We start from the raw sequence: 24601 nt of genomic DNA on the forward strand, positions 1-24601 counted from the left end.
CACGTTATATTTTATATTGCTACTACGGTACATTTTTAGTCTACTTTATACCTGCATTATCCTTTCCATCCTTACACTTTCCATCCTTTGTAACTGAGCTACTGTGTGGAACAATTTCCCTTGTGGATCATTAAAGTTTGTCTAAGTCAAAGTCCAAGTCTTTTGGGTCTGCCTCGGGTAGCCCTGGCCATGTTTCCACCGGAGACCGCCTGGAGAGACCGGAGGAAATGCGGCGTTGAGCGTCGGGATGTACTTCGGTCTCCCTGGACGGATTCTCGATCATCATCTATGCGCACCGGACATTGGGCGAGAGCTAGTGGGCAGCCTACGAAGGAGTTGGCTCTCTTGGTTGCTCCAGAAGACGATGGCGTGGAACACTGCAGAGGCCACTGCGGTGTATGTGGGTGTTTAAAACTGTTTTTGTTTTGCTTTGTTGTTAATTTATGCATGGCTCAATCATATGTGTGCAATATGTATTATTTATTGTTCTTTTTCTGTTTGACTTTTGTAGCTGTATGTAGAAATAGCACCTCTGAAGTGGCAGTTGGTTGCATCAGCTCTGTGCTAATGTCTTTTACAATATGTCCTTTGTGTTCTTTAATGTTTTAATACTGTACTCTCGTAGTTGTTGTATTTGTCTTTGTTTCTTACTTTGAACAAAAAGAGCACAGTACCAAGTTCAATTCCCTGTGTGTCAAACATACTTGGACAATAAAGCTGATTTTGTAAGTTGACCTTACAAAAATATAAACATTTCAGAATTGTTATGGTAATTTTATAAAAACAAAGAGAGACAAAATGTAAACAAAAATAACATTTCACTCCATCAAATAGAAATAATTGATCTACTTCATTCAATAAGTAATTGACCAATAGGTAATCACTGTGACTTTACGGAGTTTGTGTGTCCATGAAGCACACTAAGTAGACAAAACTACAATTCATTTCAAATACTACAAATACAATAAACAAAAAGTACACTATTAAGTACTATAATTACAATAAACTACAAATACACTACTACATCATTTTTATGATACATTTATTGTAACCAACATAATGCAGTGTTTCCCACACATTCATTTATTTGTGGCGGCCCGCCACGAAATAATTACGTCCACCACAAATTAAAAAAAAAAAATATATATATATATTTTTTGTTGTTGTCCTGTCCAGCTTGTCAGGCAAATCATATAGTTGATGTAGATGCCCATATAGGCTGTTCAGATTTACTTTACAAAAGAGAAGTGTAGGATACTTCTCTTGTTGCCTTATTTGTATTTGACCACTACTGTTTTCTGTTTATTTGTTACTGACTGTGGCAGGACACCTCTGCCTCTGTTTCACTTTATGTTGCTGGTAAATAATATGGTTGTAGTAGTAGGCTAAAGTTAAATTATTTAGTATGCACTACTTAGTTTCTAGTGATTTCCGTACTTCTAGTAAATCGTTGTACTCGTAGTTGTGTACTAGTAGTTATGGTACTTGTAGTAGTGTACTTATAGGTTGTCCTAGTTGTAGTAGCCTACTTGTAGTTTAGTTTTCTAGTAGTTTTAGAACTTCTAGTAATGCTGTGGTACATTGAATTTGTAATTTCTTGATGTCGTATTAAAGGTCGTAAGTCACTGGAGGATCAAATACTTAGTATTGTATTGTTGAGATGAAACAGATGATTCATGTTCACAAGAGATTATATATAAATTCCTTAAGTCTGTCAGTTGTAATTTATTTTTACAGGCTGCCTTAAAGTAGATTTGACACCAGCTGACTGATCATTTTTATTTTTGTTTATTTTAGGTCCAATGAAAAGTCATCTCAGCAAGGAGTCACCTTTATGTTTATTATTTTAAATGTCTCACTTGAATACAGGCAGGCATGGTTGGTGCGGATGAACACTCCATCATCACAACACACAAGCGCACACACACACACACAGACACAGACACACACACACACGCGCGCGCACACACACTTCTTGTAAAACCTTTGTCTTTATTATGGACTTTTTTAATACAATAGAAAGCAAAAAAAAATGTAAATATTCTCTTCATCTGGTGGTCATATGTTACATTTCTTTAGATTTACAAAAGTGCAAAGAGATCCGCCATACATATTCATATTTATATCATTGTTAGAAGCCATTGCATGTGGGATTGAGTCCAAATATTGGAGTGAATTTGCTTGAACTAGTGTGATGGTAAAACAAGTCATCATCAAATTCCTATATTGATGATGATGGCAGACACACACACAGTTATTTTAGTTGCTTAAAGCATAAATAGGTCTTAGTGTGAATGTACAATGTGTGCTGCTGTGTAGCCCCGCCCACTCATGCCATGGCAATAGATTGAAAGAAAGGCTACAGGAAGTAATCTGGGGTGCGGCGGGTGACGTGGGGTTCCCCTCGGCGAGGCGCCGGATCAAACTGCAAGCTGGAAGAAGCAGAAGGAAAAAAAAGTGAGGATGATGTGTGAAAAGAAGTGGAGGAAAAGAAATGTGAGGATGATGTGTGAACATAAATGGACAGAAAGAAAACTGAGGACGATGTGTGAAAAGAAAAGGAGAAGAAAAGTGAGTAAGTGAATAGAGAAGGAGGAAAATAAAAGTGAGGATGATGTGTGGAAAAAAGGAGGAAAGGAAAATTGAGTAAGTGAAAAGAAAAGGAGGATGATGTATGAAAAGATGTGGAGGAAAAGAAAAGTGAGTGAGTGAAAGAAAAATAAGGAACATAAGAGAGGATGATGTATGAAAACAAAAAGGAGGAAAAGAAAAGTGAGGATTATATATGGAAAGAAAAGGAGGAAAAAAAAGTGAGTGAGTGAAAAGAAAAAGATGGAAAAGAAAAGTGAGTGAGTGAAAAGAAAAATGAGGAAAAGAGAAGTGAGGATGATGTATAAAAAGAAAAGGAGTAAAATAAAAGTGAGTGAGTGAAGAGAAAAGTGAGTGAGTGAAAAGAAAAGGAGGAAAAGAAAAGTGAGTGAGTAAAAACAAAAGAAGAAAAAGAAAATTGAGTGAGTGAAAAGAAAAATGATTAAAAGAAAAGTGAAAATGTATGAAAAGAAAAAGAGAGAAACAAGTGAGGATGTTTTATGAAAAGAAAAAGAGGAAAAGAAAAGTGAGTGAGTGAAGAGAAAAGTGAGTGAGTGAAAAGAAAAGGAGGAAAAGAAAAGTGAGTGAGTAAAAACAAAAGAAGAAAAAGAAAATTGAGTGAGTGAAAAGAAAAATGATTAAAAGAAAAGTGAATATGTATGAAAAGAAAAAGAGAGAAACAAGTGAGGATGTTTTATGAAAAGAAAAAGAGGAAAAAAGAGTGAGTGAAAAGAAAAGGAAGAAAAGAAAAGTGAGTGACTGAAAAAAAGAAGGAAAAAAGAAGTGAAGAGGATGTATGAAACGAAAAGAAGAAAAAAAGTGAGCAAGTGAATAGAAAAGGAGGAAAAGAAAAGTGAGGATGATGTGTGAAGAAAATGAGGAAAGGGAAATTGAGCTAGTAAAAAGAAAAGGAGGAAAAGAAAAGTGAGGATGATGTATAAACTGATGTGGAGGAAAACAAAAGTGAGGGAGTGAAAAGAAAAAGGAGGAAAAGAAAAGTGAGGATGATGTATGAAAAGAAAAGGAAAAGAAAAGAAAAGTGAGGATATATGGAAAGAAAAGGAGGAAAAAATAGTGAGTGAGTGAAAAGAAAAAGAAGCTAAAGAAAAGTGAATGAATGAAAAGAAAAATTAGGAAAAAAGAAGTGAGGATGATGTATAAAAAGAAAAGGATTAAAAGAAAAGTGAGTGAGTAAAAATAAAAGAAGAACAAGAAAAGTGAGTGAGCGAAAAGACAAAAGCATTAAAAGAAAAGTGAAAATGTATGAAAAGAAAAATGAGGAAAAAAGAAGTGAGGATGATGTATAAAAAGAAAAAGAGTAAAATAAAAATGAGTGAGTGAAAAGAAAAGTGAGTGGAAAGAAGAAGGAAAAGAGAAGTGAGGGTGATGTATAAAACGAAAATAAGGAAAAAAGTGAGTGAGTGAAAATAAAAGTGAGTGAGTGAAAAGAAAAAGGTTTAAAAGGAAAGTGAGGAATTTATATGAAAAGAAAAAAAGGAGGAAAAGAACAGTAAGTGAATGAAAAGAAAAGGAGGGAAAGAGGTGAGCTTCCTAGTAAAACTTACAAAGAGTATTTCAGGGTGTCGTCCAGCTCCATAATGGCCGCCTGGTTGCCGCAGCGATAGCAGTAGTTGGGAGCGCTGAATATTGTCACCACGTTCCTCTCGTGGCACCAGTTGTAACCCTGCAACATATTATTAGCCAATTATAATAGTTATTATTATTATTGACATATCAGTGTGTGCTTGGACATGTTTTTGTGACGGACATTGCATATGCATACAGATATATGGTTTATAACACCATTCAAACCAATATCTTCTAAAAACACCATTCCATAAAACTGGATTATGATTTTTTTTTTCTACATGTAAAACACTTCCTTGTGGTGTACATAACATGTAATGGTGGTTCTTTGTCAAAATGTTGCATAGATTATTTTTTACAGATAATCTTCAAGCCACTTTGCGACAGTCGCTTCAGGATGCGCCGTTTTGTGGGCGGTCCTATTTACGTGGCTCACCTTAATCTTTGTTGTAGCGGTTTAGCGTGCAAGGACGGGCATCAAAGAAGCGTCAAAAGATGGAGCTAACTGTTTTAATGACGTTCAGGCTTTACTTAAATCAACAACGGAGCAGCATCTCCTCATCCGTGGCTCACTAGTGCAACAACAACGAAGGAAATGTGTCCTGTGAAAAAACGTACGGCCGGAACTCTCTAATAACTAAAGTTCCTTGGGTGAATAATGTAAACTCACTACACCGGTAGTTTTTAGCGCTTCCAAAGCGAGTCTTCTGACAGATATAAGTTAGAACTTTACGTTACTTTATATTAGAAATGGCAACAGCGGAAGATGAATGCCTCATAACAAGAAGATAGAGAAAAAGAAGCAACTTATCGACTACTGTGTCAGCACGGACTACAAAGGCGGAAGCGCACAAATTTTCAGGACATATGCAGATCCCAAATACACATCAGCAGGTACCAGAAGGTAAGATAAGTTGGTTTTGCTTAATATTGCGAAACAAAACACCAGATAACATGTCTGCTAATAGGTGCCATTCTGCGGTCCTTATACACACACACCATAATAATAGTTGTATGTTGAAGCACACTACAATCCATCAAGCAGTGCGGCTTACCAAAGTCGTACTAAAACATTTTGACAGATTTTTGAGCGCCGTGTGTAATGTTCTATATTTTCAATGGAACATTTAAAGTTTTGGTGTTGTTTACTGGTATCATATTGCTTATGTGTGACTGCCATCTACTGGTCACATTTATCATTACACCATGTACCAAATAAAATAGCTTCGAGGTAGGTAAGCACAACCAAAATTATTCCATACATTAGGCGCACCGGGTTATAAGGCGCACGGATGATTTTTGAGAAAATTAAAAGGATTTTAAGTGCGCCTTATAGTCGGAAAAATACGGTAAGATTTAAAAAGATTGGATAAGACTTAAAAAGATTGGATAAGATTTAAAAAGATTAGACACGATTTAACAAGATTGGATAAGATTTAAAAAGATTGGATAAGATTTAACACGATTGGATAAGATTTAAAAATATTGGATAAGATTTAAAAAGATTGGGTAAGATTTAAAAAGATTGGGTAAGATTTAAAAAGATTGGTTAATATTTTAAAAGATTGGATACGATTTAAAAAGATTAGATACAATTTAACAAGATTGGATAAGATTTAACAAGATTGGATAAGATTTGTTAATAAGATTTAAAAATATTGGATAAGATTTAATAAGATTTAAAAAGATTGGATAAGATATAAAAATATTGGTTAAGATTTAATACAATCTAAAAAGATTGGATAAGATATAAAAATATTGGATAAGATTTAATAAGATTTAAAAAGATTGGATACGATTTAAAAAGATTGGATACAATTTAACAAGATTGGATAAGATTTAACAAGATTGGATAAGATTTATTAATAAGATTGAAAAACATTGGATAATATTTAATACGATTTAAAAAGATTGGATAAGATTTAATAAGATTGAATGAAATTGGATACGATTAAAAAACATTTAATAAAATTGGATACGATTTAAAAAGATTTAAAAAGATTGGGTAAAATGTAATAAGTTGGATAAGATTTAATACAATTTAAAAAGACTCGATCAGATTTAGTAAAATTGGATGAAATTGGATAAGATTTATAAAAGATTGGATACGATTTAATAAGATTTAAAAAGGTTGAATAAGATTGAATATAATTTAAAAAGATTGGATAAGATTTGCGACTTGTCCAGGGAGTACCCCGCCTTCCGCCCGATTATAGCTGAGATAGGCTCCAGCGCCCCCCGCTACCCCGAAGAGAATAAGCGGTAGAAAATGGATGGAAGGATGGATAAGATTTAAAATATTAGATAAGATTTAATACACTTTAAAAAGATTGGATAAGATTTTAAGATTGGATATATAGCAGATATATAAAAAATAACTTTGTGTATCATTTATTTTGTTTGAAAAGCGCTTTATAAAGTTTGATTTAATTTGATGATTTGAAATATTGTTTTGAACTTTTTATAGCCATATTTTCTTAATAAGTTATGACTCTTGTTAACTATCACGGTTTTACCATCGTTTTAATTGGAAAAGGTAAATACTAGCCAGCGTGAGTTTTGTTATTATTATCATTAATCATTACATTGGTATGATACTTTTAGTTTGTTTTGAATCCCTGGAAAATCATAGAACTTACTAGCCACGCCCCCAGTGGACAGTACACGTGACTATCAACGCTAAGGAGGGACATTTTATCTGAGAGACTGCAGCAGCGTATGACAATGCTAAGCTAATGTTAACATGTGTGTTTAGTAATTTCGAGGATAGCGTACCCTCACACGATGATGACAAATAGGCTCAGCCAATGAGAAAGAAGCAGTGTTGGACATCACAGTCATAATACGTGGTAGCGGTCATTGGGTTGTTAATATATGCTGTGATTTGTTGGCAGTTGTGTAGGGTGTACAGGATGTTGGCTTGGACCCCTCACCTCCATGACCAGCTGGTGGGCACGCGACACCAGCGTGAGGCGGTTGGCGTGATTGAACGTCTCCGAGATGTCCTGACCGAAGGTGTAGCCGGCCCCTCGGGGGGAGATGCCCCATCCACCACGGTCGTCGGGGTCTGACCACAGCAGGTCGCACATAGGGCCCTGCGTGGATACAGGTAGTTTAGCTTTTTCACAATAAAAGCATTTTTTTTAGACGTCACATTCCAAGCTTGCGTCTCACCTCGTGAGGCACTTCCTGTAAGCGATCTAGCGCCCTGATGTGGTCTAGGGTGTCGATGGACGGCGACAGGCCGCCATGGAGGCAGAAGATCTAGAAGGTGGATTTGATTATTCATTTGGTTCCTTTAAAACCAAAAAAAGACAGTTGGGTCGCCTACCTGAGAGTCCACCAAGGCGGTAAGAGGGAGGTAATCGAACAGGTCCGTGAAGAACTTCCACACGTTGGCGTTGCCGTACTTCCTCAGGCACTCGTCGTAGAAGCCGTACACCTGCGTGATCTGTCTGCTCTCGTGGTTCCCTCGCAGGATGGTGATGCGCTCGCGGAAACGCACCTGAGAGACCGGCGAGCGTGTGAGTTTGATTGATTGATTGAGACTCTTATTAGTAGATTGCACAGTACAGTACATATTCCGTACAATTGACCACTGAATGGTAACACCCGAAGAAGTTTTTCAGCTTGTTTGAGTCGGGGTCCACGTTAATCAATTCATGGTACAAATATATCAGTGTTTCCCACACATTCATTTATTTGCGGCGGCCCGCCACGAAAGAATTACAGCCGCCACAAATAGATTTTTTTTTTAAATTTAATTTTTTTTGTTTTTGTTTTGTTTTGTCCAGCTTCTCAGGCAAATCATATAGTTGATGTAGATACCCATATAGGCTGTTCAGATTTACTTTACAAAAGAAAAGTGTAGGATACTTCTCTTGTTGCCTTATTTGTATTTGACCACTACTGTTTTCTGTTTATTTGTTACTGACTGTGGCAGGACACCTCTGCCTCTGTTTCACTTTATGTTGCTGGTAAATAATATGGTTGTAGTAGTAGGCTAAAGTTAAATTATTTAGTATGCACTAATTAAAGGGGCAGAGCTTTAAGAGACATTTTAGCTTTTATATTTTATAAGATATATTTTTTGTAAGAACCACAATTAATAAATATATTTCAGTGAATAACTTATTGTTCAAATCTGTATATAAATATGTACATAAAGTGTTGTAATTATATTGTAAAATGGATGGATGGATGGATGGATGGACGTTTAAAACAAAACTGTTATTATTAATTAGTAAGTATACATTTTTTGAGCCTTTTTAGGGAAAATCATATCATTGTAGTAAATTATGCAAAATACTCGATGATGTCATGGTGACCACGCCCATAGCCACGCCCCCACCGCCACAGGTATCTTGGCAGTTTATGGGAAACACTGTATATACTATCAGCATAATACAGTCATTACACAAGTTAATCATCAGAGTATATACATTTAATTATTTACATTATTTACAAAGGGGGGAAGGAGTGGGATGTGGTGGTGGTGTGGGGTTAGGTTTGGTTGATATCAGCACTTCAGTCATCAGCAATTGCATCATCTGAGAAATGGACATTGTAACAGTGTAGGTCTCACTTCGTAGGATATGTACAGTGAACATAGTGAGCTCAGAAAGCATAAGAACAAGTATATACAATTGATTATTTACATTTTTTACAATCCGGGGAGGTGGGATGTGGAGGGGGGAAGGTGTTAGTCAATGGTTGAAGTTGACTGGAGGTGTTCTTTTAGTGCGGTTTTGAAGGAGGATAGAGATGCACTTTCTTTTACACCTGTTGGGAGTGCATTCCATATTGATGTGGCATAGAAAGAGAATGAGTTAAGACCTTTGTTAGTTCGGAATCTGGGTTTAACGTGGTTAGTGGAGCTCCCCCTGGTGTTGTGGTAATGGCGGTCATTTACGTTAAGGAAGTAGTTTGACATGTACTTCGGTATCAGGGAAGTGTAGCGGATTTTATAGACTAGGCTCAGTGCAAGTTGTTTTACTCTGTCCTCCACCCTGAGCCAGCCCACTTTGGAGAAGTGGGTAGGAGTGAGGTGTGATCTGGGGTGGAGGTCTAGAAGTAACCTGACTAGCTTGTTCTGGGATGTTTGGAGTCTAGATTTGAGGGTTTTGGAGTTGCTGGGGTACCAGGAGGTGCATGCATAATCGAAAAAGGGTTGAATGAGAGTTCCCGCTAGAATCTTCATGGTGCTTTTGTTGACCAGAGAGGAGATTCTGTAGAGAAATCTCATTCGTTGGTTGACCTTTTTGATTTCGTATGTAGCACGGCGCTACATACGAAACATCAGCGTTTCCGCCGCTCACCTTCAGCGCGACGAGTAGCGAGACGGTTTCCACAGAGTAGTAGCCTCGGTCGACGTAGTCGCCCATGAACAGATAGTTGGTGTCGGGGGACCTGCCGCCGATCTTGAACAGCTCCATCAGGTCGTGGAACTGGCCATGCACGTCGCCGCACACCGTCACAGGGCATCGAACCTCCTGGACGTTTGACTCCTTCGTCAGGATCTCCTTGGCCTGCGCGTGCACACACACACACACACATTTGTTAGTCGGTTAGCACATGTGGATGAAGGTGCAGACTGCAGAGTTTAATGCCACTTTTGGTGGTTACAGTCAGCTTCAATCAGTGCCCAAGTGGGGCATGACCAACTAGACCCAGCAGATGGAGCTGTGGTGAAAAAGAGAATTACAGGACAGCAAGTTCAACAATTCTGCCCTGGGTTTTGCACATTAACGTCAAACAAGCTTTGTCCTAATTCTTGGTCAGGTTAGGAGGAGGCTAAGATAAGCCTTGAAAGGAAGTAGCCTCGAGGATGTCCTACATACATATTAGGGCCAGGAGAAGTTTGGATGTTTCTAGTAATAACATTCATATTAAATCCTCTATATGTCCACAGTTTTACCTAACATAATTAATTATCGTGATAATATCTTGGTCATAATTGTGCAGCTCTATGTGTCAGGTGCCATCTTGTAAAATTCTTAAATTTTTAAAAATTGTTATCTCTTGTATCCATACATTTTTAAATGTATATTATTGTTTCTGCCATTATACTACGCATTTGTGTTGCTTTCATATTAGTTTAGTTTATTATTATTTATTCGGTCAATGGTCAACAAAATAAACAAACAGTTTTACATAAACAAACAGTCGTACATTCATAAATTAAAAATGTTGCAGACCGAAAGGGTTTAGGCTGAAGTTGAACACTTATTGCGCCTAACCCTATAAACAAAGTCAAACACAAGATGAGCATCCAAAAATAATGAAATTTCCTTTTCACAACATATTATAAATACACATTGTACACAACATAAATACTGTTCAATTATATACACAGTAAAGGCATGTGAAATATCCTTGTACCTGTGTTAAACCTTTGCACCAATTATATAATATATACAAACAATTATACTTCCATTATTATTTACATCCCACATTTAGTTTTAATTAACATTGATCATAGTATTAACTACTGTGTTGATTCAAGAGTGATATATTTTTCCAAGACATTGGTCTTAAAGTTTTTTTTTAAATGTGTGAATGGAACTGGAACACTTTAAGGAATCATCCAAGCTGTTCCACAGTTGAACCCCCCGGACAGAAACACATCTACTTTTTAAGCTCGTTCTTATGCACATTCAATTTCTATTTGAGGTACATGAAGCACAGTGTTCTTATCTACAAACATTTTTTTTACCAAAAGGAAATAATTTTATATAATTTTTAAATAAAACGTGGTTAAATGGTTTCAGTATAAGTACCTTTAGAACAATTCGAACACACTTAAAAAATACAGCGATAACAAACAGAACCGTGATAATTTTGGTTACAATAACCGCGCTAATTATTTTTGAGCACTTTCTATCGGACATGTTTGCTTCCTTGACATGTAAATGCAACATTAATTACACACAGTCCAATAGGAATACGCCTGTTTTCCCACCAAGTGCAGTGTTTCCCACACATTCATTTATTTGTGGCGGCCCGGCACGAAAGAATTAAGGCCGCCACAAATAGATTTTTTTGTTGTTGTTGTTTTTTTTTTGTTTTTTTTTGTCCTGTCCAGCTTCTCAGGCAAATCATATAGTTGATGTAGATGCCCATATCGGCTGTTCAGATTTACTTTACAAAAGAGAAGTGTAGGATCAAGATTTTTGGAGCTCTTTGTTCAGTGGATCAGATGTTTGATGAAGCTTTGTGTCTATCTACCACCACTACTGTTTTCTGTTTATTTGTTACTGACTGTGGCAGGACACCTCTGCCTCTGTTTCACTTTATGTTGCTGGTAAATAATATGGTTGTAGTAGTAGGCTAAAGTTAAATTATTTAGTATGCACTAATTAAAGGGGCAGAGTTTAAGAGACATTTTAGCTTTTATATTTTGATAAGATATATTTTTTGTAAGAACCACAATTAAGAAATATATTTCAGTAAATAACTTATTGTTCAAATCTGTATATAAATATGTACATAAAGTGTTGTAATTAGGGATGTCCGATAATGGCTTTTTGCCGATATCCGATATTCCGATATTGTCCAACTCTTTAATTACCGATACCGATATCAACCGATACCGATATCAACCGATACCGATATCAACCGATATATGCAGTCGTGGAATTAACACATTATTATGCCTAATTTGGACAACCAGGTATGGTGAAGATAAGGTACTTTTTAAAAAAATTAGTAAAATAAGATAAATAAATTAAAAACATTTTCTTGAATAAAAAAGAAAGTACAACAATATAAAAACAGTTACATAGAAACTAGTAATGAATGAAAATTTGTAAAATCAACTGTTAAAGGTTAGTACTATTAGTGGACCAGCAGCACGCACAATCATGTGTGCTCACGGACTGTATCCCTTGCAGACTGTATTGATATATATTGATATATAATGTAGGAACCAGAATATTAATAACAGAAAGAAACAACCCTTTTGTGTGAATGAGTGTAAATGGGGGAGGGAGGTTTTTGGGTTGGTGCACTAATTGTAAGTGTATCTTGTGTTTTTTATGTTGATTTAATTAAAAAATAAATAAATAAATAAATAAACCCGATACCGATAATAAAAAAACCGATACCGATAATTTCCGATATTACATATTAACGCATATATCGGCCGATAATATCGGCAGGCCGATATTATCGGACATCTCTAGTTGTAATTATATTGTAAAATGGATGAATGGATGGATGGATGGACGTTTAAAACAAAACTGTTATTATTAATTAGTAAGTATACATTTTTGGAGCCTTTTTAGAGAAAATCATATCATTGTAGTAAATTATGCAAATTACTCGATGATGTCATGGTGACCACGCCCATAGCCACGCCCCCACCGCCACAGGTATCTTGGCAGTTTATGGGAAACACTGAAGTGTTTGAACCGTTGTTAACGTGATGTCACAAGGTATCAAAATATGGGACCGTTTACATACTGGAATTTGGTCAGTACCTATAAGAGTAACAAATTGGGTACCCAAACCTAGTAATCAGACAGCAGGGAATTTCATCATCACCTAAGCTTTTCATTTGGCCCGCCAAACATCCAAATAGGCTTGATGAAACCATTTAAACTAGGGTTGATCATGTATGCAGTACTCCCGGCACTCCGCAAGGGGCAACAGCAAGGTATGTGTCACAATGAAGCAGCAGTGGATGGAGTAGAAGACTACTACTCATTCAACTCTGAAATAAAATCTAAATAAATTGCCAAAATCTGACTTTTAACAACAACTGGAAAACCAAGTATGAATGTTCTACCAAGTGCTCGAGTCACTGTTTTCTGGCGAACCTTTTAAGTATTGATCCGGACAAGCAGCAACAATGGTAGAAATCCCAACTTGTAAGTTTCATCACAAAAATTGGTCAAACATTTGTAAGTAGATATTGTGCATGAATATATTTAGTTTGTTTTGTACTGAAAATGCTGACTTCGTGATGTCTTTTGTATTCGGTATTTGTCTGAGATTAACCATCAAATCTCGTTTAATACATGTAGCACACCTTAGGTTTAACTGTGATAAGTCACACGCAGTGTGTGTGCGATGTTTGGTGTGTGAATGTTGTGTGATTTCTATATGTGTGTAAACTTTTGTAATTTATTGTGTGAATATGTAAACACTAAACCTTCTATTTTATTTATGTAAAATACACAATGGCCGGTATACTTTTGTTATGTTTATTTTCTTTATATTTTCAGTCTTACAAACCTAATTGAAGGAAGTAATGTAAAAAAATAAAAATAAACTGAGGAAGGAAAAGAATGCAAAAAAATAAAAGGAACATCAATCCTCAACAAAACTTCTAGAGCTTCTGTTTCTTTATGCTTTTAACGAGCTGCACACGTTGAAAACTAGTAGCGAGAGCAGAATAATGTATTTGACAGCATACATTGGCAATGTTTTTACTTTGCAACGAAGTAAACGCAGTCTCAAAGGAATATAACCTGCGCAGGCACTTTCTGACGAAACATCCACATTTTGATGTCCGGTCCCTGAGCCCTTGGGCTCTTGAAATTGCGGCCCTCTTCAATATGTAGTTCAAAAGCCCTGACCTCGGAGGATGTAACCGGGTGGGGGGGACCAATGAACTCGGTAGAAGGTTTTCTTCATGATTGTGCTGAGGTGCACAGATCCTGGTTAACCCACAAAGTGGAAGAAGTGAGGTCAGCACTTGACGTGATATAATCCCATTAAACTGAAGAGGACAAAGGTCCTCCGCTGATACTACTACTTTACAACTTCACAAGCGCAGAGGATGAAGCACTCAAGCTGTTTGTGGCAAATTGACAGTCAGCAGATTGTCCAACAACTGTCCATGAAGACACTTGTACTGTGCTCAGACAACAAACGAAGCCTTAGTTTGGACAATAAAACCTTATTTACAGTACATAACAGCATGATTGTAGGAGCAAATATGACCCAAATTGAGGTGCTCATGCAGAATAGTTGGTGTTTAAAACTTGCAAAATCATGTTTTATATCATGATGTATGAAGTTTAGAGGTCCCCATTTGTTTGTCTCATATTCCTTATGTTTACTTTACATTGCCATGGCTGCCTGTTTAGGCAACAAACTAGTTGGGCCTGAATGGTGTGCATGTCATCTCCTTTGAGGTGTAAACTCTGGGTTATTGTGGTAGTCACATGAAACTATAACTCACTTTATTGGATTCTGACGTCACCCTCAAGTTTAACAAGCTTTTTTTTAATCGAGATGATGTCACTGCTTCCCAGGCAATGGAGAGACAACAGAGCATTTCCCAGCAAGCGGAGACGCTCAATCCCTGTTGTTTGTGTTGTGTTTGCCGCAAGTTCTTTTGGACTCAACTTAAAGGGGAATTTCACTTTTTTGGGTAATTTTACCGATCGTTCACAATCATTATGAGAGACAAGAACACATGTCTTTTTTTAGGATTTTAAACATGATTAAAAACGAGTCACCGTTGTAGCCTTCAAAGCCCTCTAAAACAACTTTAAAAATGTTTTAGATACACAGTATCTAGTGTATACACAGTATATACAGTCGTGGTCAAAAGTTTACATACACTTGTAAAGAACATAATGTCATGGCTGTCTTGAGATTCCAATAATTTCTACAACTCTTATTTTTTTGTGATACAGTGATTGGAGCACATACTTGTTGGTCACACAAAACATTCATGAAGTTTGGTTCTTTTATGAATTTATTATGGGTCTACTAAAAATGGGAGCAAATCTGCTGGGTCAAAAGTATACATACAGCAATGTTAATAATTGTTTACATGTCCCTTGGCAAGTTTTACTGCAATAAGGCGCTTTTGGTAGCCATCCACAAGCTTCTGGTTTAATTTTTGACCACTCCTCTTGACAAAATTGGTGCAGTTCAGCTAAATTTGTTGGTTTTCTGAGATGGACTTGTTTCTTCAGCATTGTCCACATGTTTAAGTCAGGACTTTGGGAAGGCCATTCTAAAACCTTAATTCTAGCCTGATTTAGCCATTCCTTTACCACTTTTGACATGTGGTTGGGGTCATTGTCCTGTTGGAACACCCAACTGCACCCAAGACCCAACTGATGATTTTAGGTTGTCCTGAAGAATTTGGAGGTAATCCTCCTTTTTTATTGTCCCATTTACTTTCTGTAAAGCACCAGTTCCATTGGCAGCAAAACAGGCCCAGAGCATAATATTACCACCACCGTGCTTGACAGTGGTGTTCCTGGGATTAAATGCCTTACCTTTTTTTCCTCCAAACATATTGCTGGGTATTGTGGCCAAACAGCTTAATTTTTGTTTCATCTGACCACAAAACTTTCCTCCAGAAGGTCTTATCTTTTTCCATGTGATGTCAGATGATAAATAATAATGATAAATGGGTTATACTTGTATAGCGCTTTTCTACCTTCAAGGTACTCAAAGCGCTTTGACAGTATTTCCACATTCACCCATTCACACACACATTCACACACTGATGGCGGGAGCTGCCATGCAAGGCGCTAACCAGCAGCCATCAGGAGCAAAGGTGAAGTGTCTTGCCCAAGGACACAAGAGACGTGACTAGGACGGTAGAAGGTGGGGATTGAACCCCAGTAACCAGCAACACTCCGATTGCTGGCCCGGCCACTCTACCAACTTCGCCACGCTATTTGGCCACAATACCCAGCAATATGTTTGGAGGAGAAAAGGTGAGGCCTTTAATCCCAAAAACACCATTGTGACAACTAAAGTATGTGCTCCAATCACAAAAAAATAAGAGTTGTAGAAATTATTGGAAACTCAAGACAGCCATGACATTATGTCCTTCACAAATGTATTTAAACTTTTGACCACCACTGTATATCATGTAGTAACAAACATGTTCATAATGATATGTAATATGTTCAATATTTACTGTATTTTGGTCATTTTAAGCATTTCCTCGGCGCATTTATATCCGTTTCCATAGCAACACACTTCCGACAACAAATGTGTGTTCCTACTTACGGATACAAACGCGAGTGTTTTCTAATCATAGCAGACTTGGTAACAGACAATGAAGACCACTATTTTAGGACAAATGATGATTCACAACCTTATCTTTCTGACGCTGAATATACAGAGGATGAACTGCTGCCTATAGAAGCGAGCACGAAGAAACGTTGGGAGCAGACAGAAGCCGAGAGGTCAGTCACGCCAACGTCACTCTATCGGTTATTGTCGGTATAACCAAACTATACCGACAATAATAGATTTCTTAACCAAAATCAAGAATGTATTGCTCCCATTAAATTGTTAGCCACCAGGAACAAGCAGATTTTTACAAATTAGAATGTAAAAAAAATTTTAAAAGTTAAAATGCAAAAAAAAAACCTCCGCTTCTTGTCTCTCATAAGTATTGTGAATGATAGGCAAAATACATTTTAAAAAATGTGCAGTTCCCCTTTAAATCAGAACTTTGTACAACACGTTGTCGCCATTACTATTAACTACAAGCAAAACCAACCTGCACCTGTCACTCGTGCACATCAAAGACCTGCACCTGTCACTCGTGCACATCAAAGTCCTTCACCTGTCACTCATGCACATCAAAGACCTTCACCTGTCACTCGTGCATGTCAAAGACCTGTAACTGTCTCCTGTACACATCAAAGACCTGCACCAAAGGCGATAGAATAAAGACAAGAAAGAACAAACTGTTTGTCTATTTCCTGTCCTCCCCCATGAAGACGCTGCTGTGATTCACTGGTTATCCTGACTCACGCTCGCCATGCCCGCGCCTTCCATAGCGTTACTGATGCAGCAATCCATTGCATCCTCAGACTATTTTTTACAGCTGTGGAGTGGGCGCATCATGCCAGCAGTCCAAGTGGCACAGTGTGAAAGCTGCATCACGGAGAGAAAACAAGAAGGATGCGCTACAAGGTGCAAATGCAGCTAAAATAAAACGCTGGCCTTCTTTAACAAGTCATTTTGAGTAATAAGCACTTAAAGTCAGAAAATATTAGCAGGCCCCATTTGTCGGTCTTTGTAACATCACATTTCATTAACTGCAGCATCAGCGCATTTTGCCCTAAGCTGGGCACAACTCACTTAAAAATAAAAATGTTTGTTTACTCGTACTTAACTATAATTTCAGTAAAATAATACTTGAAAGAAAACTGCACTTTTTTGGAATTTTTGCCTATCATTCACAATCCTTATGTAAGACTAGAACACGTGTTTTTTAGGCAATCTAACACATAAATAAACACTAGCAAAAGTCAGCTAACAATGGAGGTAATGGACATCGCTCTATTCCGCCTATGAAGCACCCTAAAAACATCCAAAAACATTCATAATTGTTTTATGTACACACAATAAGTATATATGTAATGTAATAACATTCATAATAAAATGTGATATTTATGTATTTTTCTCATTTTAAGCATACGGGGGAGTATTAATTTCACAGACGCATCACAGCGCTTTTTCTTTCAACAACAACAACACTACTACTAATCATGAGAGACAACAAAGACTACTTTGGGACAAATAGATGATTCAGAAACTTATATTTTTGATCCTGAATATAAAGAGTATGATCTACAAATTTTAGAAGCTGTGTGCTAAACAGATGCAGCTTTAGTGAAACACTAAGCAACTAAGCGCTAAACATGAAATACAAACTATGAACAAACTAAAACAATCACTTACTGTACAATGTCTGTTTTCACTTGGATGCCAACTGATAGGATGTTTATATCTTCCTGTTTGGATGAAGAATTAATCATAATCTCTAGAAGTATTTTAAAAAATGGTGCCGCAAACGAGCGTCTTTTCATGTCTTTCTCGCCATCTCTGGGTTTAAGTTGGATGTCAAAGTTTATTTGGTTTATGTGCACAACCTTCTACTATCCAGATGAGAGGCATGATTTATCATCTAGAATTAACGTTTACCAACTCAGATGCAATAAAGCAGCTCAATATGTCAATATAAGCAGCATAAGCTTGTTGGCGCTCTTGTGATCACGGCGCCGCTAAAAATAGTTTGTCCGTATAATAACAATATCGCTTAATATTCAGGACACGACATGTAAATGGAGTATTGTTGGCGCTTTTCGGATGTTTTATTAGAGGGCTTTATGGGCGTAATAGTGTACTCCCACCAGCTGCATTGTTAGCCAACGTATTTTACGACTTAGAATGCATAAAAAAGAAAAAACATGTGTTGTTGTCTTACATAAGGATTGTAAATGATAGGCAGCATTCCAAATAAGTGCAGTTCCTCTTTAAGTACAATTTCAAGTTTAGTGTATAGTAGGAGTGCAACAATTATCAATCGCGAATAAAAATCTGTCGCGGAAACAATAAATATATAAATAACAGTCAGCAATGTCATCGCTGGTGTTTTTCCAGACAGAAACAAACATTAGCGAGTCAGCACGACCAGTAAGCAGTAGCAAGAGAAAAATGGCTGCGGCCACAGTAACTGCAACGCCAGCACAAACATGAAAAAAATGGAAAACAATATTAATTTTCCGGACAGTAGGTCTGTGATGCGGCAGCTTTTTAAAGCGCAGTCTTGTCAGACAGGAGTTAGTTTGTTGCCAAGCTACTTAACAATGAAATGAAAAATTTATTTTAATAACATTATAGCCAAAGTCCGCCAGCGTAACATTTCTTTTTGAGGAAATTACACAGCGTTGGTGTTGTTTTGTTGTTGCTACCATTTTGACTCTCCTTTGTGTACCGTATTTTCCAGACTATAAGGCGCACCTAAAATAATTATTTCCCCTCAAAACTCGACAGTGCGCCTTATAACCCAATGCGCCTAATGTACGGAATAATTCTGGTTTTGCTTACCCGCCTTGAAGCAAATTTTATTTGGTACATGGTGTAATGATAAGTGTGACCAGTAGACGGCAGTCATACATAAGAGATACGTGTAGACTGCACCATGATGGCAAAATTACTCAAGTAAACACCAACATTTTATATGTTCCATTGAAAATATAGAACATTACACACGGCGCTGAAAAATCTATCAAAATGTTTTAGTACGACTTTAGTAAGCTATGAACCCGCACCGCTTGATGTGCTTCAACATAGGAGTATTATTATGCTGTGTGTATAAGGTAAGACATATCTGCCGTTTTGTTTCGCAATATTATGCAAAGGCATAATATTCATACCTTCTGATACCCGCTGATCTTTATTTGGGATCTGCATAAATCCTGAAAATTGCCCGTGTCCGCCTTTGAAGTCCGTGCAGACACCGTAGTCGATAAGCTTCTTCTTTTTCCTCTATCTTCTTGTTATGGGACATTCATCCTCCGCTGTTGCCATTTCTAATATAAAGTAGTGTAAAGTTCTTACTTATATCTGTCAGTAAACTCGCCATGAAAGCACTAAAACACACAGGTATAGTGAGTTTACATTAATCACCCAAGGAACTTTAGTTATTAGAAAGTTTCGGTCGGACGGTTTTTCAAGGGACACATTTCCGGCGTTGCTGTTTCCGGATGAGCAGATGCTGCTGGGTAAACTACTTAGGAGAAACCAGAACCAGAGCTTGAGGAGGCACTGCAGGTCCCCAGTAGGTGTGTCATTGTTGTCCTACTCAAACCCTGACGGGGTACTGTTATGTTACGGGTATTTAATAGTTTCAGCTTTTTCCACCCGGGGTGGATCACTCTTTCATGCACAGCTGTGGACGTCTCTGTGGAGCTGACCTCGCTGAGCCCGGAAGAAGATCCCCTTTGACGACTATCTGTTGGTTTCCAAGTGCAGTGTTTTTCAACCACCGGGATACAGTCTGGTGTGCCGTGGGAGATTATGTAATTTCACCTAATTGGTTTAAAAATATTTTTTACAAACCAGAAATTATAATCTGCAAAAAATGTGCCGTTGTCGAGTGTCTGTACTAACTCGGCAGAGTAACCGTGTAATAGTCTTCCATATCAGTAGGTGGCAGCAGGAAGCTAATTGCTTTGTAGATGAGACGACGATGGTTTTGTTGTGATCCCAATATGCAAATGAGAGCGGGAGTCAGTGTGCAGGTAAAAAGGTACCTAATGGTAAAACCAAAAATAAACAAAAGGTGAGTGCCCCTAAGAAAAGGCATTGAAGTTTAGGGATGGCTATGCATAACGGAACTAAAACTGAACTGGCTACAAAGTAAACAAAAACAGAATGCTGGACGACAGCAAAGACTTACAGCGTGTGGAGCAGAGACGGCGTCCACAAAGTACATCCGTACATGACATGACAATCAACATTGTCCCCACAAAGAAGGATAGCGTCCGCACAACTGAAACAGTCTTAATTGCGAAAACAAAGCAAAAGGAAGGCATGAAGCTGCTACAGGGAAACACCAACTAAACAGGAAGAGCCACCAAAATAACAGCGCAAGACAGGAACTCAAGCACTACACACTAGAAAACAACAACAAACTAAAAAAAGGCACGACAACCTGGTGGAGTTTCATTTTTTAACCTTTTCTGCTAATGGTGTGCCTCCGTTTTTTTTTTTTTTTTTTTAATTTGCCTTTGCTCAAAAAAGGTTGAAATACACTGGCCTAGTGGACTGGATTCCAACATAATCTAGTCAATAATTATAGCCACTTGGCATCCATTGCAGTCGATCACCCTGGACAGGGTTCCCCACATTTGCGGTCCCTTCCAAAAGGTTTTTGGAGTTTTCCTTGCCTGGATGTGTGTTTAGTTTAGATCAGGGGATGACGTTCAAAGTTTGTGGAGCCCTTTCAAACATTGTCATGTGTGGCGAAATAAATACAATTTGATTGATTGACAAAGCTGATGCAGTGTAATTTTAAAAAGCCAAGACGCCATTTTAAGAACGTATGGAAGACGACAAGACGTCCATGGTGGCAAGACTCAACTGGCGGGAAAGGACGTCCCTTCAGGACAAAATTCTCACCTTTTCACACAAATTCTTCACTTGTCCCTCTGTCAGCTGTTTACACTCGTTGAGCTGCTCGATCCATTGATCGAGTTCCTTCGTAAACACCTTGTCCTCCATCTTTGTGTGCTAGTGTGGCGCGGGAGAGGACGGAGAGGCGGACGGTCTTTTCCAGGCGGTTGGCGGCTCGCTCTCCTGGCGGGGAACAAGTTGCGTTCTCTGCGGCTAGATGGAGAACGACGCTTGAATTAAAAGTAAAAGAAGAAGGGGAGGGAGCGAAAATACGTCAGCTGGAGATCCCAACTGTATCATGTCGCCGCAGACACTGCAAGACACGCCCACGATGGCGGCGACAACGGAAGTGACGTAGGGGTTGAGAGACGCTACGGTGGCCTGGAGGAACAATACTCCCAAATGAATCCGAAATAAATAAAAACATAATTCACTTTTAGAGCAAGTAATGTGATATATTCAATAAATTAATGCAAAGACGTAGAATAAATATATTTAAAAAATGAATGTGGATATGCATTATAGTCATTTAGCAATTACTAAGCAGAACATATGACAATAAACTATGGGTTTGTTTGGTCTAATTAAAATTATGTAAATATCAAGTAGAGTACACAAAAAAATTGATTCACATGATAATTCTTATTCATTCCAATTCAAAACGGATTCATAATGTATAAAACTCGATTACACACACACACTTGATTGATTGATTGATTGAAACTTTTATTAGTAGATTGCACAGTTCAGTACATATTCCGTACAATTGACCACTAAATGGTAACACCCGAATAAGTTTTTCAACTTGTTTAAGTCGGGTTCCACGCAATCAATTCATGGTATAACACATATACACACACACACACACACACATATATATATATATATATATATATATATATATATATATATATATATATATATATATATATATATATATATATATATATATATATATATACACACTACCGTTCAAAAGTTTGGGGTCACCCAAACAATTTTGTGGAATAGCCTTCATTTCTAAGAACAATAATAGACTGTCGAGTTTCAGATGAAAGTTCTCTTTTTCTGGCCATTTTGAGCGTATAATTGACCCCACAAATGTGATGCTCCAGAAACTCAATTTGCTCAAAGGAAGGTCAGTTTTGTAGCTTCTGTTGTTTTTTTTAATAGGTTTTCAGGCCATCTCCTTGCAACCAAAAGGAGCATTTCTCACCTGTAACCTGTCTTTAAAAAGTTTCATTATAATTATTGCACCAAATAATACATTGCGAGAATCGGTTTGAATCAGTTTGAATCGAGAATCGTGTTCAATCAAGAATCGGATCGAATCGTTAGGTACCCAAAGATTCACACTCCTAATATATATGCACAGTGAACCCACTAATGAGCTAAATCATATTTTGATGTGTCATTTATGTTAAGATAACACACTTTATGTTTATAATGACTTACGGAGAAAAATATGTGAGATTGAGAATTGTGCAGGTGTGTGTCTGTTATGTGTGGAAATATATGCTCGCACGTGTATTAGTACGTGTGTGTGTGTCTAGAAAAATAGGCTCTGTTGTTGAAAAACAAACAATATAACCTGTTGGTTAAATCTGTTTTTATTTCAAACAATAGAAATATTTGAAAATATTGAACACTTAACGCATCCAAGCTGAAACAAACTAATCAAGATGGTCATATTTTTTAAAAGACCTAAACGATAAAAAAGTCAACAAATGGAATTAAAAACCACAAATAAAATGTGTTAATAGTTTATCTTTATTCGGACGTTAATAAATATGCCTAAACTATAGTTGTTACATCGCATAGGTAATCATGACCAATTTTAACTGAATTCAAATGCATAAAAATAAGCAAATTATTTTTGTTCATTGCACCTAAACAGCTGAACACGTGGTAGATCCAAACAAACGTTATAATAACAACTATAAGCGGTTTATTAACCATATTTTGTCATATTACTCGCTTATGTTGTCGTGGGCGTGTCTTGTAGTGGGCGTGTCCGGTAGTGGCTGCTTTATGCAGCGAGACCCTGCCCAGGCTATGTTGCCTGGGAACGTCTTTTTCTCTTTCCCAGTCTTCTGTGGCAACAAGTACATTTCCGGTGTGGACCGTCAAAACAAAAGCACCAAAATCAGCCTAGCTTTACACATATCCGTGTTTACTTGTGTAACTCAACATTAATAAAGTAAAACACGTCATTATACTGTTACTTTAGTGAAGGTGCCTTGGTGGCTGAACTGAAACAATCTAGACTAGGCGCGAGAAAACGGTTGATTTTTTTCTGCTTCCGGTGTGCTCTGATTACAGTACGTCCAACTTGGATGTTTTTGATTGCGCTCAGAGAAGTGTAGCAACACACGCCATTCCACTGCACTATCATGTGCAAATGATGTCACCTGTTTTGCCAGCTGCATTAAGTCAACAATGGAAGCAATGGACCTCACTAGAAGACTTTTGTTTTTCATGTTGTCTGCATGTGTCACGTTATCTGTGCGCTCAACATGGTGTCCAGTGTTATTCATACAAACACAAATGTTGGACTTGAACATCAACATGTCATCTGCTTTTTCAAGTGTGATGAATATATGATTTTAAATGTAGTGTATGTGCACATACAAAAACACTTTCATAAACAATTAGAGGATACCTGATGTGGTACGTTGTGGTGATCTACAAGCATGCATTTGTCCAATTCTGTTTGCCAATGTTCATTTCCTGTGACTTGTACTGTATAGCAACTATCACACTTACAGTAGATAGAAGAAGACCTCATGTCAGTGGGTTGCATCATTTGTAAATTCTTTATTATTAAACATTTATGTCTATTCATATCTTTCCCTCCTCAGCTACCCGATTGCAGGAGTTGTGATTTGGCCTACTACGCTACTGTATTTTAATGTTGTGCATTGTGGTGGTACTTGAAGATCCAAGTTTTTTAGAGGTAGTACTTGATGAAACAAGTTTGAGAACCACTGGATTAGGAGATCATTTAAGTTTAGCACCAGATTGAAATCATATGTATGATAATAACTCTATATAATGTGTAATTTGTCGTTCTTTTATCTGTTTACATGACAGTTACATCACATACACAATCTTTTAAAGTTGGAAATATGAATTTATTAATGAAGATTCAGTCTTATTATAGAATCCAGTTAGCCTCTCTCTCCATCTTGCCTCCCTTTCTCTGCCAATCAGGAAGCAGTGTTTCCTGTAACCATGACAACAGCAGCTTTTGAGTGCCAGCTGGGCTCCCTGGCGCCATCTGCTGACGTGCTAAGAGCATAGGAGGAGACTATTGCAGGTATTCTATAAAGGTATTATATATTGCAGGTATTATGCAGGTCCCATTACTTTCCCATAAAAAGGTGTGCTTATCTAAAGTCATAGTGTTATGTCTCTTTAGTCTGAGACAAACATCCACTACATTGAGTAATAACCTTGCAATATCAAATTTGATAATCCACAAATTTAGCCTGACGAGATAGAAATTAATGCATTATTATTACCCTGA

The 24601-nt window shown here is 37.4% G+C and overlaps 1 protein-coding gene across 1 annotated transcript; it reads right to left on the minus strand.

The window, feature by feature from the left end:
* Nucleotides 1-1818: 1818 nt before the first annotated feature.
* Nucleotides 1819-21434, minus strand: ppp2cab (protein phosphatase 2 catalytic subunit alpha b). The gene is made up of 7 exons (XM_062070164.1): nucleotides 21079-21434; nucleotides 9495-9704; nucleotides 7508-7681; nucleotides 7351-7440; nucleotides 7110-7271; nucleotides 4155-4273; nucleotides 1819-2432 (listed from the first exon to the last, which is right to left on the minus strand). Exons 1-7 carry the CDS (start codon nucleotides 21178-21180, stop codon nucleotides 2360-2362), a joined length of 930 nt encoding a protein of 309 aa, XP_061926148.1. The 5' UTR covers nucleotides 21181-21434; the 3' UTR covers nucleotides 1819-2359.
* Between the last annotated feature and the right edge of the window lie 3167 nt (nucleotides 21435-24601).

The sequence above is a fragment of the Entelurus aequoreus genome, linkage group LG14, assembly GCF_033978785.1.
Source record: "Entelurus aequoreus isolate RoL-2023_Sb linkage group LG14, RoL_Eaeq_v1.1, whole genome shotgun sequence".
NCBI lineage: Eukaryota > Metazoa > Chordata > Actinopteri > Syngnathiformes > Syngnathidae > Entelurus > Entelurus aequoreus.